Here is a 19,036-nt window from a genome sequence, read left to right on the forward strand (position 1 = left end):
GTAGTAGTTTAGTAAATCTAACTTATTGACAATATTAAATAAAATTTGCTCTGCTCCGGAACCTGCATGTATATGTAAAATTGTATATATTTTATATTTACACAAGACTACCTTAAATAATTTTGAGACGTCTGAAACCTTGAATCCGTTGCAGAATTATATAATGTCATGTTTACGTTAGAACTTTTTACAGGGTTAACCTACTTCAATAGGATTTATTTAAAGTATAGAGAGAGAGAGGATTTATTTAAAGTATAAGTAATTTCAGTGCGTTAACCAATTTATATATAAACGTTCTATAAGACAAATGCTCTGTCACAGAACCTGCAAGAATCTACTAGATTTGCAATTTGTGTTGATATCATAAAGGACAAATAGGTTAGCGTAATATTTTTACTTTCTTGCAGGTTTTGGAACAGCGTAATTAGGTCTATTTGATAACCACAACAATTTCTTCACAAATTTCCCTTGACAACATTCAACTTTCAAAATTAAAACTGATAATTTTATGTTCGAAATTCACGCACAACAGGGAATGTGTTCAGTGACAGAACATATATTGTAAATAGTAAGGTGATAACAATTATTTAATGAATTTATGTCAATAGTCACTTGCGTATGTAAAAAAACGAAGAATTGTTATCATGGCAAAATTATAAAAGGCAATTTCATGCTAAAATATATACAATTTTCCCATACATTTTATTTACAACATCCAAATTCTGAAATTAAAATAAATTCTGGTTTCTCCAGGGAAACGCCAGAGCATGGCTAAATTATAATTATTGTTATTGTGCCATGCATGCTTTTTTATTTATTAATTCTGTCATACGTCACTTTTCAAGTTACACCATTAAATAAAACAGCACTGCCGTTAAACGCTGCCGTTGTGCTCATTTATAGTTTGACAGCCACGTCAGTTTATCAGTAGAAAAAACATCGTCATTGTGCGTGTTTTTAGTAGAAACAAAAACATCTGCGAAAAGCATTAAAATTTACCCAGATATTTTTGTCACCATCCCAAAATGGTGTACATAGATCGCAGTAAGAGAATTAGATCCATAGCAACATTTTCATTCACAGCAATAATCAATAAATTATACATTCCAGATGGTCGGGTTTTGGAAAAACGACCTTGGGACATGGCTCGTGTAATGGAGATCTTCACGGGTCTATGGCTCATAGTCATTCAATTGTACGTATTATGAATAAATTCGATAGAAATGCATTAAGTTAACACACTCCATTTCAGTTTCCGAACTCTGATAGCACCATTCAACGTTGAGAACCGCGGAAGTAACGGAAATCGACGTGGTGGTGGTAGCAGTTGGGGTTCTGGTAGTGGATATGGCGGAGGTGGAGGAGGCGGCGGCAGTGGTGGTGGCTCCGGTGGTAACGGGGGTCTACGTCCCAATCGTCGCATAGGTCGGATAACTAATTCAATGGATTGTAATATACCTGGAGGTGGATGAGCACGGTAAAGTGTCCAAGCATTGTAAATGGGTAGTGTTGTAAACACTTTTTAACATCCAAAAGTGAGATGCAAAATCTAGCTTGAAGAGCTTCGAATTAAGCTACACAACACTACTCGCTTGGACACAGCTGAATCCATTGTCTAGTTAATCCCCACCAATAGAACATCTGTTTGGACAAAGTTGTGATTGTAGATAAAATTCTTCACTTGGTGGCACATTCGTTGCCTTTATGACGATGCACTTGTAAACTCAACTCTGAGGGAAGTGTATCTGACTTTTTCAAGGGGAGATTTTATCACTCAAACTTTGGCGGATTGACATTTAGTTGAAATTATAAAATAACTTCTTTGTATACCTGATAATGAATCAAACTAAACATATTTTTTTATTTAAAAAAAGGATATTATTGGTTTATTGGCATTTTTATAACATGACTAAATTGGAATAGGAACTAACCCTTATTGTAAACATAACGTCTTGAGATTCTACATATTTTTAAAATTTCATATAAATAAAACGATTTTTTTCAATAAATGCAAATGTTCTATAGATAATCAAACGCGATTTTTGAAGGATTGGAAAATGATTCATGATTGGGAAAAAGGTGAGGAAACTATATAAAGCCGATATTTAAGATGAAATCAGCTATAACAAACTGTTACAACAAATTATTTCTAATTAATTGAATAATTGTAAAGGTCGAAAAATATACTAAAAAATGTACTTGACAGAAGAGCTCGATTTGATAGAGCTTTTCATATAAGTATAATTCCATAAATAATTGCATCTATTATTTTCAAAGAATTTTCGAATTTTTATATTTTTTAAAGATAGGGATCTAAATCTATTCACAGATTATTATCTTCAAACAATAAAAAACAAACAAAGCTCTTCATTGCTAAAATTTAAAGTCAGAAAAAAGAATCTAAATTAAGCCAAAAAATGTTAGTTCTCTATTTTCAAGTTAATCGGTTGTTTTGCATAAAATGTTCAGTCATACAAGGTTTTTTTAGCATCGTTTTTAGTTCCAAGTACTATTTCTTGCAGATTGGGAGACATTTGGTCCGTTCTAGAACTGCAAGAATGTAAAAATTTTTACTGATATCAAAAAAATTGCAAAAATATTAGATTCTGGAACATAACAATTGCCATTTACTGATACTCATAGTTTAGATTTTTCCATGACACAAATTCAGTGTGTGGCCAGCGACCTTTGTATAATGCTATCAATCATTTGTTATTGTCAATTGTAAACATAAACTCAGTTAAATCAATGTATTTAAATATTATATATTTTCTAATTTAATTATTATTATTTTTAAGACCAAAAAATACATATCTTTGTAATGAAAGATAATTTTAGCATTGAGCATTTCTTGCCATATAAACTAGAGTCGATAAAAACATTTTTAACGCCGACTTCCAACGGCGAGTGAGTGGCGGCGCAACGGCTTCATTCGCACTTAACGGGCATATTCGCGAAAGAGCATGGAAACAGAGAAAATGCACAATCCATTCCGGCAAAACCCAAAACCAGACGCACAGTTTCTTGAAATCCCGTTGCGAGCAGTCGTGGATTATTCCTCCGTAGCTATCGAGGACAAGTGGAATACACACCAAAAATGTAGAAGAAGAAAAATTCACAAAAAATTTGCAAGGAAAAATTGTCAAAATTTATAAACGCACAAAATAAGTGAATTCAAATGCGAAAAAAAACTGTGCTTGCAAAAAATAACAGACGGAAAAAACAAAAACAATTTGCAATAATAATTGAAAGAGAAAGTGAAAACAAAATAAAAAAGATTAAATATCAAACAGGCAAACGACGGCGAATACATAATACTTGGAATAAGGAACAATCATCATTTTTTATTTGTCTGAGTGGAAAGAGCAGTTCTGCCACCTCCACAAGCACTAAGATTCAGAAAAGAGTCAGTTTTCTTGTGTGTGGAAGTGTGGATCGACATAGGACAAATTCAAAATGTCGGATGAACGTCTGCAGCAGCAGAACCAACAGAGGAGACACAACTGCTGCCGCCTGTGTTTAGCTCCAGACAACGAATGTATATCGATTTTAAACAGTTATGCAGCCGACAAGGAGCCCTTGGCTAGCAAAATCCATAGCTGTGTATCCATCAAGGTAAGTTGGAATACACGACCACACCCGTCCATTTTCACGTGGACTGGGTACATTTCTGCTGCCGCCACTGCTGCCGAATACCAAAGCCAAACACGAGTGTGCCGAGTGACTGGGCAAACGTTTATGATAATTATACTCCATGATGAGGTGATGGCGAACAAAGTGAGGTTAGGTTGGATTTTGCATGTAGTCATCATCATCTGCCTCCGTTGTTGTCGTCGTTGTTGGCGCATATAATTGCCAGACCCACATTATTTAGCCATCGTTTGACGTGTGCATCATTCGCCACATTTGTCTCGTTGCCATCGCCATTGAACGGTGGTGCCTGTGTAGTGGTAATCAATAGTAGTCGGCAGGCACTGAGTCGTCACCACCACAACTCTCGAGCCAAGCAAATAACCAGTCCATTGTCGTTCATATGACTGGTGGCTAGGTAACAGATTGACATGGCACACACACGAGGAGAAACATCCAGTGTTGAATTAACCTTTTTCCCTGGCCCTATAAACGCATTTATTTTTTTGGCCTAGTGGAATCATTTGGAAATCCTTAAAAGAACAATGTACCTATTTTGATTACACAATCGTTTATATGGACTCGGGGTTCATGGTCCACCAGTCGTTGTTGTGAACACATTTGTATGTTTGGACAAAAGCAACTCTGTGTCTCAGTTGTGTATTGCTATGGAAAGAATCGATTCCACGGTAGCTTGTGTTTGTGTGTTTGCCTCGCTATCTCTCATTCCATAGGCACACACACGTTCGCCATATATATACTCCGCTGGGCCTGGAATCCATGCGTTTACCAAAGTGGTGTGGTCGCCGCTGTCATCATTGTTTGTCGACATCACCTTAGTCACAATGGTAGCTTTGCCTTTACCAAATCACCCAAATGTCATGCAAGAGCAGTGGAGAAGAATATATACGCAGTAGCTAGCTGTAGCTTCAATTGCGAAGTGGTTGTGTTTCTTCGTTGTAGTGGTGGTGGCTGTGGTTGTTAGTTAGCACAAGCACAGCAAAACAGCTCGGAAACGAGTGACGAACTGCTTCTTACCTAAGCACGTTTACGTTTTGTATGGGATTTTTTTGTTGCTAGATTTTGTGTTGTTGTTGTTGCTGTTTCGAGCAGCTTGGCTGCTAGTATTCCACGTCCATGTTATCTCATGGTGAACCTCAATGTAGATATTACTATTCTTGCCATATAGCTAGCTGGTTGCTTGGTTGTTCGTCGTTTGTTTGTTTTCGTACTCCGCCATGCCTGATGTTTTGTATATCTTCGATTTTATTTTTTGCTCTTAATTATCGTTTTTTGTTTTGGTATTTTCATTCGTTGAAGAGGCAATGTGATGCTGATGACATATTACCACATAACAACTGTAAAACTATTGTGGTGACACTCAACCAATCTGGCCAAAATGTGTCAATTCCATAAGAGAGTCGCCAATTCGGTTTTTGGAATTTTCCATATCATAACCTCAAATGCTGGGGAGTTTTGAGACCAAAAGATTGGCTTAGCGGCAGACATTTTTTTTGTGTGACAAGGCACTGAGGATAATAAATCAGAAAGAAGAGATTTAATTGCTGTGCGCTATGTCTTCCATGTGGAGCGTATTCCTTTTGAGGTTATGTTCCTACCACCATATGAACTTGATGCTGAGTTTTAGTAGGTAGAATATTTCCATATCTAAGTTAATTAAAAAGTTTTTGTTGTTCTTTACAGGAATCACTTTTTGCTAGTTTTTAGTGACAATTCGAAGAAGTCTCCCAAAGTCGTATACCATAATTTCACCTGGAATTGAAGTAAAGCCAAGAGAAGTTTGAAAATAATTTCTCCAGAAGAACTGGAATCATGGCTCTCCCAAAATCGTACACCATGATTTCACCTGGAGTTGAAGTAAAACCAAGAGAAGTTTGAAAATAACTTCGCGACAAGAACTGAAATCATGGCTACAAATTTTCATGGCAAAATATATATCCGAAAAAGAATTGGGCATAGAAGGAGATTTTTGGTTAATGATGATAAATAATTTACATGACCAATCCCTAGGAAATGTTCCATCAATGTTTTTATTGGGATAACACATCAGTGCCCTAAAACAAGTAAAGACCTAACCATGTTGAATAAAAAAACTAAATCCATTTTAAGATCTACTTTAACCGGCTTTAAACGATGTTTTGCACCTTGCATAACAGATGTTTCATTTCGCCCTTATTGGCCACTGAACAATGCTGTACAATGTTCATTGTAAGGCCATAATCTCTGCTTATGTGTTGGTGAGCATTTTTGCCTTTGTCTTGCCACTTTCTTTCACCAATTTCTGTCCGTAATTTGGTCTCTTCCTACATATACTTTCTCGTGGCATGTTTTGTATTTGTCAGATGTTCTCTGTTAAGTTTTTGGGTTATTGGATTCCAAAAAAATTGTTTGGTTTACCACTTATCAACTTCGCTTGGTTTCGGGATCACTTGATGGATTGGTAATATTTTGATATGAATAAAGGTAAACTCCCGGGCAACAATTTTCATGTGATCGGCAGTGTTTATAGATAGCCATGTTATTGGTTGGTTATTATTTTATTTTCAAGATACCCATTATTATGGTGAAATTGTTAGGCTAGAAAATTTAAATTTTTGAAAAATTTAATCGGTTTTGCCTTTTATAAAGGTACACATATCACATATATACACCCCAACTGAATGACGTTTTCCAGAGCTTATCGGCTGAGAGCATTTTTACGGGGAGACCTATGATCCATGGTGTTCTAGGAAAAATACAGTAGTGGTGATAGGAAAGAAAATATGTAAAAGCGACAAAGACAAGAAATCGGTCAAAGAAATGTATAATTAGTAGAATGGTTTGTCTAGGGGAATACGCCAATATATGTTCAAAAGGAAGGAGATACTATGATGGCTTGAGCCGTCAAAATTCTGGATGTCTAGGCATTCCTGTCTGCAATGTGTTTTAGTATGTACTCACTGTTTTTTTATACCCTCCACCTTAAAAAGGAGGGTATATTAACTTTGTCATTCTGTTTGTTACGTCCATAAATATTCGTCGTAGACCCCATAAAGTAAAAGTATTCATAATCAGCATAAAAATCTAAGTCGATTTAACGATGTCCGTCTGTCTGTCTGTCTCTCTGTTGAAATCACGATACAGCCCACATTATTTGACATAGAGTTTAAAAATTTGGCAGAACAATTTGTATTGTGTCTAGGATGGTTGGTATGAAACATGAGATACATGCGTCCACGTTTTGATATAGCCACCATATAACGGTACCTCCCGATATTCGGTATTTTGATCATTTTTGCCACATTTTTTCAAGGATTTGCTTAAAATATGGTAGCGCAACATTGTATGTATAGATTTTTGCGACATTTTCCAACGGATTTGTCAAAAAATTGATATTTGTAGATCGCAATGGGTTCTAGATTCTGTGGCGGAACATAAAATATATAGGTCCACATTTTCGTATTGCCCCCACCTTCTGATATTCAGTATTTTGGTGATTTTTGCCACATTTTTCCACGGATTTGTTTAAAAATTGGTATTTGTAGTTCATAATGAGTTCTAGCTCGGGTGGTAGAACATTGGGGTATACGTTTTTCCTAATGCGCACATGTAACGAAACACAGCGACATTCGGTATTTTAATAACGCTTGTCACATTTACCAACGAAATTGTTTCAAATTTGGTATTTAAGAAGAATTGATAGATGACAATCCTTGAAGTATTAAATTGTCCATCGAGGTTCCCGTTTTGGTATGGCCCCCATATACCGGCCTCACATACTTTGTTTTTTTTGGAAAGTTTAACAGCATTATCCAAACGTTCTCACTGGTATTTGTAGTTTAAAGTGGAACACGTTTAATTCAGATATTTTATATAAAAATGTTTTTTTTTTCCAAAAGGTGGAGGGTATTAAAAGCACGGTCCGGCAAAACTTAATGTTTTTACTTGTTCTGGTCTAATACAGAGTCCACATTCCGCATCGCAGCATGAACGAGTGACTAACAGTGCGTCAAAATAGCTTCTTAAGATGCTATTCAGTGTCAGCAACTAAAGTTGTGGTTATTTCTTGGAAAGAACTTGACAAGGTTTTTTGTCTACCTTTGACTAACAAAAGCCTGCATTGCATTACTTCCCAAATGATCTAAAATTTCCATTAATAGTCAAAATCTTTATTAATTTAATGTTTCGACTTTTAGCAGAAAAAATAGCATGATTTTGAAGATAACTGTCGAACCGAAGCTTAACATTTTTTAAAAGTTCCCCCACTGCCTATGCCTAGTATAGATTATTTTAACGTGTTTTGGTTTTTGTTGAGCCAGTTGTTCAGCACTATTAGAGGTAGTGATTCACAACTCTGAATTTAGTACCAAAAAATTCTAAGTTACTCGGTTCCCCAGCTCGGAGAATGTCTGAAAAAGTACTTTCTCCCCAAGGAGTCGCAAAGTAAGATAGATACCGTCAAGCCTTCAAAATTAAATTGTCGATCAGTTTTATAACCAAATCATCCGACCCTGGTGGTTTGTATGGTAGACACAATTTGATGCAAGTTTGAAGATTTTTTAATTTTGTTGAAATCACTTGTTTCCGTAAAAACAGGAGGTTCTACATCTATGCAAACTAAACCATTTGGAGTCTTGAAGGCGAAATCAGTCCACATGCTATCTTCACGCTTTAATGAGCTACGTATCCTTTAAAAGAACACGTCGAAATCAGGATATATAGATAGCCTCTTTAATTGACTCACTGTTGTATCTATTTAGGATTGTCCCATAGTCCTCCCAACCTTACGTTGATTTTTGCTTACCTTCCATAAGTCTTTGGTTGGCAACTCAGGTTCCCGTCAGGAAAGGTTAGTTGTTGTTGTAGCAGTGTTAATATGCTACGCTGTTTATATTCTTATTAATCCGGTTCTTCCTCAATGTAAAGGTTTAGGAATTCTGCTACCTTTATGGGCTGTAGCCAGAGATCCTCTAGACGGGGTTGGGTAGCCTTGGCTGGACAATTAAACAGTTGCAGTGCGGGCCTGTATCGCACGCGGGGCAGGCGTTCCGCACATCTTCGTCAATTCGTACCCAATACGAATTGAGACTGCTGCACCATCCTGGACGTAGTTGGGCCAAAACTACCCTGGTTTGCTTAGTCAGCCGACGTTCTTCTTAGCTGCAATGGGGTGGACTTCGAGGATGGCATTCTTACTGTAATTATTAACTACCTCTGCGAGTGCATTCTGACCCGCTTGATAGGCTTCATGATCTAGGGGCTCTCTCTTATATCGCTGGACCTCTCTCTATAGATCATGCAGGTCCTTCCTGACACGCCTGGGTGGGGGAGTTCTGTCCACCATATGGTGGTTAGGATGACTCCCACGATAACACCCAAGCAGGTACTGCAACGAAAGCATATGATTATGCTGACGTAAGGGAAGAACCTTTGACTCCTCATGTATATGGTCCACAGGAATCATGAGGAGGCACCCTGTTGCAGTTCTCAGGGCGGCAGTCTGGCAGGTACATGTTCGGAAAGGTTAGTGGATGGAATTGATTATTGAACGTTTAACAGGCAGAGGACAATGGCATAGAATGGCATTTTGTATTGAGTAGTCTTATTAAATACATTCTTTTGAGTGTCTATGTGGTCAAAATCTTACCTTGGCTATGACATCAATCATGACTCAGTGTATTCATCAAATGATATTTACGTCATAAAATGAAACTCTTGAAATTCCCCTCCATTCATATGACTCACAAGGCATGTGGTGATGTATCCGGAATAAACTCAACTTCAACCCGCCTCAGAATTTGACTTTTAGATCATCGGAGAACATGCATCCATACAAGTAGAGAGACTGTGGCCAACTCCCTGATATTGGATATTTAACACTGCAGAGGTATTACACCTTTGAATATGTCAAAGTTCAAACATGTCGTACTTAAAATTATTTGCCAAGTGATGCCGCGTCTATGAAGCTCTTATAAAATATTTAATTGTCAATGCTACCAAATTCTCTCACCTTAAGTACCCACATCTAGCGATCCTTCACTTAAATAATTATAAAGTAGCCATGATAACTGAAACTGCCTATAATGATTTAATTAAAATAATATTACAACTCAATTATAAAGTCGCGCCTAACACACATTTCCAAACAGCCATAATTGTTTTGTGAACATATTCAAACAATTAAATTTAGTTTTTGTGTTTTTGAATCAAAGGCAGTAAAATCAATTATAATAAAACTGCTTAAGTTATTGACTCCTTCTGAATCCATTACATCAACCAACCACCCAGCCACCCACCCCCCTGCCACACACACACACAGGAATGCTGCAAGCATAATCGTTGTAAAACAATTATTTGTTTTGAAAGTTTAAAAACAATAGAGACATCTTTTGTGAAATTTCCTCACACCGTGTCTTGTTGCATCTTTGAGCTAAAATTTAAATGGCATCAACTGCAGTCACATTAACGTCAGCAGCAGCGGCAGCAAGCAGGCAAGCAAAATCAGCACTTTCTTAAGAATAATTTTCCCTGTGGACAAAGGCAACCCGCCGACGACAACAGGGTATCATTATGAAATATCTTCCTCTTTTTGGCCAATGATGAGAAGATGCTGGATTGGGGTTCGGGGTAAGGTGAATAAACCATTTGTGTTGTTGGCGGTAGCCATCAAAATTGAACAGTAGCAACAACAACACGAACTCCAACAACAAGAAGAACAACAACACCCAAAGTATATACGCATATTTTTGGACACACAGGCGTACATACAAACATTTAGGCAAATTCGTCGTATATACACAACATGTATTGCTGCTGCTCTTGTTGTTGTTGGTTTTAGGTGTACAGTATATGTTCATGTTTATGTATATCCTGTCTTATCCTGTAAGTGTATGTACACCATCCTCATATAGCCTCTTGTGTACAATCAAACATACATCAATAATGCCTCGTTTAATACATGACCAACATGTACCACAATAACAACACCACTTCTCTGTCTGAATGCCTCAATGCATTTCAATGTGTTGTATATTTGCCTCTCCATCGCCAATCTCCCCTCCCCGCCCCATCACCTCTATCGCTTGCATAGCCTGTCATTATAATTATTATTTTATTTTCAAAGACTACATATCCTTAAAGAGTTGGAGTTAAACATTTTATGAGGAAATTTGGTCGTTGGTGGTGGTCATAACATGGCTAGTCCATTTGCCTGATTATCTTATGGTTAATTTGGGAAATTATAACATTTTGTTTTGCAGTGCAGGGAATTAAAGTAATTTACCTAAATACTTCTTGCATTTTCAAGGACCTTTGCTATACAGCCTGTTTAGTGAATTTAATCTCAAATGGTTGTTTGAAATATTTTTTATTAAAACTTGTGAACAAAACTGACTGAACTATTGCTGCTGGCTACAGCATGAACCTCAACAAATAGAGTTTCATAATTGTCAGCAGAGGTACACTGTAGTTAGGAGTTCTCTCACCTCTGTCCCAGGGTAGATTCCTTCCAACTATGTCAAATCTGATGTAAAATATACAAGTGCAGCTGTCAAGTTAGGCCCATGCAATGATCTGGAAGTAAACTCGACTAAGCTTGATCGAGTATTGTTCGTGAGAAACACATAAATCCAATACTGGAGCCACTGGCTTGATCGACTAAGCTTGATCGAGTATTGTTCGTGAGAAACACATAAATCCAATACTGGAGCCACTGGATATGTTTTTGAGCTCCAAACATCTTGGTACGATCGTGGAACGGCGTTTAAACTGGATCAGGGACATCGGGAGTGACTAAAAAGTCGCATTGCGGTCTATTCATTAAAGAATGCCATAGGGAAAAGCTTGGGCTTAGACCATAGGGAAAAGGAGGGGCTCAACTTATCTGGTTCGATGCGATTGAATCCAGTAGTGCGATTTTGCTGGATATTCTGGTTCAGCTTCAAGTAGAAAGAAGTGCGCTGAGGCTACGGGAATGGGAAGATGACATTTTTTAAGTTTTGGACATGTCCGGATCCTGTATATTCTAATAAGTGGTAATATCTGAGTGTAGGTTAGGTTATTTTTAAGGACGCCTTAAGGCAACCGTTCCACTTGGATATAGCTAGTCCAATTTGTTCATCCTCAATTTGCTAAGCCACTTTAATCTTCTGGCTAACTGAAGAATTACTCCTGTTTCTGTTTTAGAGAAAGAAGGAAGATCTGTTTCTCACATTGATAAGAGTTGGATAGTGACAGAGTGCATGTTCGACTACCTTGGCGGAGTAATCGGTATAATTGCTACTTCATTTAGAAGTCATGGCTCTCACGCTACAGTGATCTGTGATGGAGATGCTTGACCTTGTTCTCCTTTCGGAGATTATGTGTTAAATATTCTTATTCACTTTACATCCCCTTTCATCTAACCATTTTTGTTGAAATCTTCCGGAGTAGTGCGAGCGTATCGCACGAAAAATGTGGCACAAAGGTGATCTAGCCGAGTTCTCGACTTCAATGTTTCAATTGATTCGGATCCCCGTCTTGACAATTCATCTGCTTCCTCATTTTCTGAAATATTGCAATTGCCTGGAACCCAACAGAATTTGAGCTTCTAGGGCTTAAATAGAAAAGAGTAGAGACTAATAGATCTATAGTCCTTTGGAAGTTAATGACCAGCTTTGGGAGAGCGGAATGTGCGATAGACGCAGACAGGACATACAAATCATACCCAGAATCGGAGCTATTGTCGTCGAAACATGTAGCATGGCGGGCATTGGTCTAGGTGATTTCAAGGGGTTGAAAGTTCTTATTGCCCATTTGATTTTGGGAATACTTTTGTAGTCTTCCATTAAAAGGAGAATACTCTCTAGTCTTCTATAACGAGAAAAGGACCTTCTTCGCGAAGAAGACCTTCTGCTCTTCTGTGGCCAGAGGAAGACCTTCTGCTCTTCTATGGCTAGAAGAAGACCTTCTGCTCTTATATGGCCAGAAGAAGACCTTTACAATCTTTTACGAGATGACCTTCCAGTTTTCTATGAGGAGACTTTCCAGTCTATTATGAGAAGAATTTTCAGTCATCTATGAAAAGACCTTTCAGTCTTCTATGAGAAAACTTTCTAGGAAGACCTTCCGATCTTCGATGATCGACTTTTCAGCATTCTATTAAAAGTCCTTCAAGTCATCAATGAGAAGAAGACTTTGCTGTCTTTTATGAGAAGAAGACGTACGGGTCCTCTATGAGAGAAAGACCCTCTTCAATGAGAAGGAGGCCTTTTATTCTTCTATGAAGAGAAAACCATCTGGTCTTTGATCAAACTGCGATCGATTATCGCTTCTGTGATTAAGAGTCTCTAGATCGGAATCAGTCCACTTGCCATCGTTTAGCTTTATATTTCCTATGGATTTCCTTCCTTTCTTTCCTTTGAAAGGATTTTGTATTCTTTGAAAGGATTTTGCGGAATCTCGCAGCGTTATTCACGTGCACTATCGACTCAGTGAAGCAGACTCATGACTTGCGCACAATATTTTTTTCGATAGCCATTCATGATTGTAGAAAATGAAATGGCTGATGAATTATCTCGAGAGGTTGGGTTCCCAGTCGACTGATCTAAGAGATTTATAAACTACAGATAAACTATTTTGTCTCCTAGTCCTGACGGCTGGCAGGAGATGGTAGATGGAAACCAGATGCTGACCGGATAATAACAGCCTGTTCAATTCTATCGATTAGTAGGTCAAATATAAGAATCGTGGTAGGTATTTTGACTGGCCGCTATAGTAGCACATACCTGACCTCAAAATGTGAGAATGAAGAAGATGAAAAGGTATTATGCAAATGTCCCGAAATATCGAACAGGACACGAATGCTTTTCGGTTGCTGAGAGTTAAAAATTCTAACATTCTCATCTGAAGGTTTCTTTTTTATTCATTATCTTCCCTCTATTCTTCCTCTAATTCTTCTCCATATGATGAATACAATGGATCAATGGTCTCCGACTGAAGCATTTTCCGACTCCTGTGTGGCTGAGCATACTTAAACCAAGCCAAACAAATTTGCCAAAGTTTTTACATATTTAAATTCAAACTTTGAGAAAACTCAATTCTGAAGATCAAATGGTTAGATCTTCATATAATTAGAAAAAAAAAATCCAAATTAATACTTAAAGTTTGGTGACACTAAGTACATATTTAATCTCATGTAACCAATGCAAACTGGTGTCCACACACACACACACAATATACATATCTTGGATTATTTTGGAAATGTTTATATCACTTGGAGTAATGACAAATAAATGCCCAAGTTTGTAGGCATCTCAAGGTGTACCAACCTCCATGTTTACTGTATGCATGTGTGTGTTTTGAGGAATATGTTTGTATGTACATATGCACTCATGTATGTAGATGCACAACAAAGGACCATTGTATTGTATGTATGTACATGGTGGATAACGTGTACATAAGTGGCATATAATCATTTACTCTCGAAGCAAAAGGAAATAATTAGAAATTTTGCATTGGAACGGGACAGAGGGGAGGGAATACTTATATAATAAATTAAATATTAAGTTTCAATTTAAAAATTTTACAGGTTTTCAAGTCAGAAGATTTAATTATGTATGTACTATTTTGGCTTCGTATGAATCCTTATAAGAAGAAAGAAAAACTAACTGAAAGTTTGGGGGATAATTTGCTAACTGATTGTTTTTGAATACTGAGGAATTTGATTTGTTTTAAGATACATAAGGTAATTAAAAATGTAAAAAAGCAAGAGGAAGAGGAAGAGATGTGCTGCACATAATGTCCACTTAAATAGAACACTTTTTGCAACAAATCAGAATCTTTATTGAAGATTTTATAAAGCTGTATCCGTTTTGGTAGTCATTTTTTGTGGTTGCACTCAAAGATAATTGACGGTGTTGTAGTTTTGATAGTTTTTAAGGACGATCGAGTATAAACGTTAGATTCGGAGGATGACCAGATCCACATATATCCTTCATAAAGTATCAAATCAGACATTTTGTGAAGATTTAGGTGGGTATCTGTCTGATATATGCCGTTTCAACATAGGGGAGGAAAAAGACACCCAACCATTGCCTCACCTCATTTCAAAATAATCGTATACGGCAAATAATTTGAATATAATTGTAAGGCATGAAAAACTCTGAACTATGTGAATGAAAAAAGGAAAAAGTAGCTTGGTTCGGGACGAACTTTTAATACCCTCCACCATTTGGAAGGAATTAGAAAATTTTCAAAAACATTCCGAAAACCTCCACTTAAATGACACCCGTTATATGGGGGCTATACGAAGACATGGGCCTACATACGAATTTTTTTGCATTGGGCTGTGGTACCCATTACGAACTTCAAATACGAAATTTGAAACAGTTCCAGTGAATAATGTCGCAAAAACCATGAAAATACCGAGTATCGGGAGGTACCGTCATATGAGGTCTATACGAAGACATGGACCTGCATTTTTTGTCATAGTCTGTAGTACCCACTACGAACTTTAAATACGAAATTTAAAACAATTCCGGTAGATAATGTCGCCAAAATCATGAAAATACCGAATATCGGGAGGTACCGTCATATGGCGGATATACGAAGATCTGGACCTTGATAGAAACATTTTTGCAATAGATTGTAGTACCCATTACGAATCTTAAATACGAAATTTGTTACAATTCCGGAGAATAATGTCGAAAAAAATCATGAAAATACCGAGTATCGGGAGGTACCGTTATATGGGGGCTATACGAAAACGTGGATCGACAAGACCCATTTACGAACTTAGGCTGCCTACTGGTAAACTATGCATGAATTGAAAACTTTAGCCTTCTATCTCAATTCGTTCGAAAGATAGCGTGATTACAACATACAGACAGACGGCAGATATACAACCAGACAGACGGACAAACGGACATACGGGCAAACGGACATTCCTAGATCGTCTTAGGATTTTAAGCTGATCCAGAATATGTATACTTTGTAGGGTCTATTATGAATATTTCGAGGAGTTACAAACGTAATAATAATGCTAATATACTCTCGATAGGATGGTGGAGGGTACAAAAAAGGCAGAGCTATTAATTTTTAATGACACTACAGTGCTAAGGTATGGAAACTTTCAATACAAGTTATTAACATAGACGACTTTAAACTATGAACATCAGAAAAAAGGCAGAGCTATTAATTTTTATTCACAATGAAATGCCTGATAACTACGAATGATTTTTATGAGTAGAACTTATGCAAACCTCTATTTGTATTTACAAGTTCTGTCCATTTAGATTATCTCGAAGGGATTAAAAAAATTCCCAGATTTTAAAATGAGCTGCTTCCATCATTATTTCTTTATTAAAAATGGAACAATTTGTTTCAAAATTAATCATCCATTGTCTGAAAGTAAAATTTAAAAAGTTCTGGGAAATAAGCAAAAAGGCGGGAATAAACTAAATAAACCACAATTTCTCTAGACAAATCGACTTGGCGATTGCTAGACAATAAACAATTACTGAATTTTCAATAATTTTTCTTAAAATTTAATTATTTACCAATACAGCATCTAAACACATGTATGTATTCTTTTAAGTAACTCACCTTAGCTGTACTCATATTACAAATGTCACATACGCACACAAACACACACGAAATGTACATATGTCTCTTTCAGGAAGTATAATAATTAAGGATAATTCAAATAGGTGGTGGGGGAGGAGGAGGTAGTTCCGGGTAGTGTACATATTACTCCATCCTGCAAAAGCCCCCATAAATTAAACCCTTATATATGTACAATAAAGAACACATATTCACATACACACGTATAAAGTACAAATACAATCAGCCATAAGATAATGAGATGCCAGTAGCCAGCCAAAGTAGTGTGTGTGTGTGAGTGTAAGAAATGTGTAAACACTTACGGCGGCGGACACACACACACACACACACGGCTGCATACATTGATACTTTAAAGTACCAACTTTAACTATAATTACCCAATTGCATTTTACCAATAAAATGCAATTTGCCATTCCCAAATAGTATTGTTGCCATCGGTGCAGGTTTGTTTAAATGTGCCGAATCTCTCTGCCTTTACTCTAAGTACACAAAAATGGTTAGTCAATTTTAGAGGTTTGTTTGCGAGTTCATAGTGTGTTTATTTTTCATTTTGAGGAGTACATTTCCAATTGGGCAAAGGAATCCCTCCCAATTGTTAGCTTAAAAATCAGTAAAAGCTTAGCTATATTCATGTTGAAAAAATTAATAATTTGAATTGAATAATTTGCAAATAATATCGAGAGTCCATTGCACAGTACAGAGGTGGCGCCCAACGAAAAAAAAATTAAACATTCGCTTTTTCTTTGGAAATAAGGATAAGGTAATTCCTTCTAAACTATCTGAATGTTTTGTAACTCAACTTATTTAGAGGCCATTGTACTGTACAGAGGTGGCGCCCAACGACAACAAAAAATATGTGTGCTTATACCCTTAGCAATATGGCTACAGAGGGTATATAACATTTTATGCGGACAAACCGTGCCTCATCGAAATAACGGTTTTAGACCCTAGGTTTCTTTAAACCAAATCTGTTTCAGGAAATTTGGAGTCGATATAGCGATGTCCGTTTCTCTGTCTGTCTGGATGGTTAGTGCGTACAATAACTCTCGAAGGGAATATCCGAAATAACGGTTCTAGACCCTAGGTCTCTTTAAATCAAATCTGTTTCAGGACATTTGGAGTCGATCTAGCGATGTCCGTTTCTCTGTCTGTCTGGATGGTTAGTGCGTACAATAACTCTCGAAGGGAATATCCGATTTGATCCAAATTTGGTACATCGTAATATTATTATCAAACTTAGATCCAGTTCGGAGATGGGCAATATCGGTAGACTCCTTCTGGTACCTCCCACACAAAATGTCAATATTTTCAAAGAAAGTTATTAACTACACAGAAAAAGAAAACATACTCCGGTTTTGCTCCTAATATTTGCATCGGTGCTAGGACAGTTGTGAAAATGGACAATATTGGTCCACTCCATCAAGTACCTCCCCCACAAAGGGTCAAATTGTTGAATAATAATAAATCTTATAAAATGTGATGTATGTGTCCGATTGTCTTCAAATTACACAAATCGCAATAATTTTACCAACCCAAGGTCTGCTGTAAAGATGGAATATATCGGTCAACTCCTTCTGGTACCTCCCCCACAAAGGGTCCAAATTTTGAATATCCATGAAGCTCAGAAAATACGAAAATAACTTCCCATTCCATTACGACTTGGCAAATCTCAATATTACTATCAACAATAGATCTGTTATAAAGATGGTAGAGATCGGTTCACTCCTTTTGGTGCATCCCCCACAAAGGGTCAAAATGTTGAGTACCCATTAAGCTCATAAAACGCGAAATTAACATCTGATTCTATTCAGACTTGGTTCACCAGCATCCATTATGCAAACGTAATACTACTTAAAAGTTATTTACACATACGACTCCAAGATGGAAGAAGGCACCAGAACATGACCAGTGACCATATATGTAACTAGCCAGGAGATCCTAAAAGCAATTACGTTACTTCAGGTGATGGCAATGGGAAAACGGATGAAAAGTATCAGATATCTGACCCTCTGTCCGAAACTGGGATTTTGTTGTTTTGGGTTGCTCCGCGGTTGTTGTTGTAGCAGTAGTACATGCATATGTTTGGATTCTGCTATTCTGGATCGAGCTTCAGGTTCAAAAAATCGGCTACCTTAATGGATTAAGTTGGTTAGGCTTGGCGCTGAAATTAAAGAGGTGCAGCGTATTGTGCATGACTGTATCACACGATGGGAGACGTCGCGCACATCTTCGTCAATTCGTGCCTAATACGAATTGAGACGATTGCGCCATCTTGATCGTAATTGCGCCAAAACTACACTGATTTGTATAGGCTGCTGACGTTCTTCATCTCCAATGGTTGGAGGGTGGACTCCGAGTACGGCATTCATTGGGTAATAGCTGATGGGATCTGCGGCGGCATCAGTAAGAATGCCACTCAAACCTGCCTATCAAGATCTTGATCTAGAGGTTCTCTCTTAAAGTCTTGAACCTCCCTCTCTAGATCATGTACGTAGCCGCTGCCGTCGGATAGCAGTATTTACAGATTGAATTCCCTCCTCAATGGCCACCCTGAAGAACTCTTTAATTACCCTACCAAACCTATCGCACTCACTGCCGAAGATCCTTAGCTTCAGCCCCCGAAAGTAGCCGAATTTTTGAGTCTGGATCTAAAACCGGGTTAGCAGAAATAAAATAAACCATGTGAAGCTGTTAGAAGAAGAAGAGGTTGGGGCGATTGAACACCTACTTTGCAGATGTTCCTTGTTATGAAACAAGAACTAAGGATGGAAGCTACAACATTCTTCTTGGATCCCATTATCTTCGA

The 19,036-nt window shown here is 37.3% G+C and overlaps 2 protein-coding genes and 1 long non-coding RNA gene across 3 annotated transcripts in view; all 3 read left to right on the forward strand.

Moving 5' to 3' along the window:
- The first annotated feature begins 893 nt into the window (after window positions 1-893).
- LOC131801003 (glycine-rich selenoprotein-like) lies at window positions 894-2,009 on the forward strand. The gene is made up of 3 exons (XM_059118922.1): window positions 894-1,044; window positions 1,111-1,195; window positions 1,253-2,009. The coding sequence occupies exons 1-3, from the start codon at window positions 1,026-1,028 to the stop codon at window positions 1,470-1,472; spliced, it is 324 nt and encodes a 107-aa protein (XP_058974905.1). The 5' UTR covers window positions 894-1,025; the 3' UTR covers window positions 1,473-2,009.
- Window positions 2,010-2,973: 964 nt separating this feature from the next.
- The window catches only part of LOC131801001 (zinc finger protein hangover-like), a 32,524-nt gene continuing 16,461 nt past the window's right edge, over window positions 2,974-19,036 (forward strand). Inside the window, exon 1 of the mRNA XM_059118921.1 lies at window positions 2,974-3,615. Within this exon, the coding sequence (XP_058974904.1) occupies window positions 3,457-3,615 (159 nt within the window). The 5' untranslated portion in view covers window positions 2,974-3,456. The remainder of the gene's footprint in view (window positions 3,616-19,036) is intronic.
- On the forward strand, window positions 3,927-5,765 carry LOC109613120 (uncharacterized). The gene is made up of 2 exons (XR_002194809.2): window positions 3,927-5,277; window positions 5,335-5,765. It is a non-coding gene; the product is annotated as an uncharacterized LOC109613120 (long non-coding RNA).

The sequence above is a fragment of the Musca domestica genome, unplaced genomic scaffold (genome assembly GCF_030504385.1).
Source record: "Musca domestica strain aabys unplaced genomic scaffold, Musca_domestica.polishedcontigs.V.1.1 137, whole genome shotgun sequence".
NCBI lineage: Eukaryota > Metazoa > Arthropoda > Insecta > Diptera > Muscidae > Musca > Musca domestica.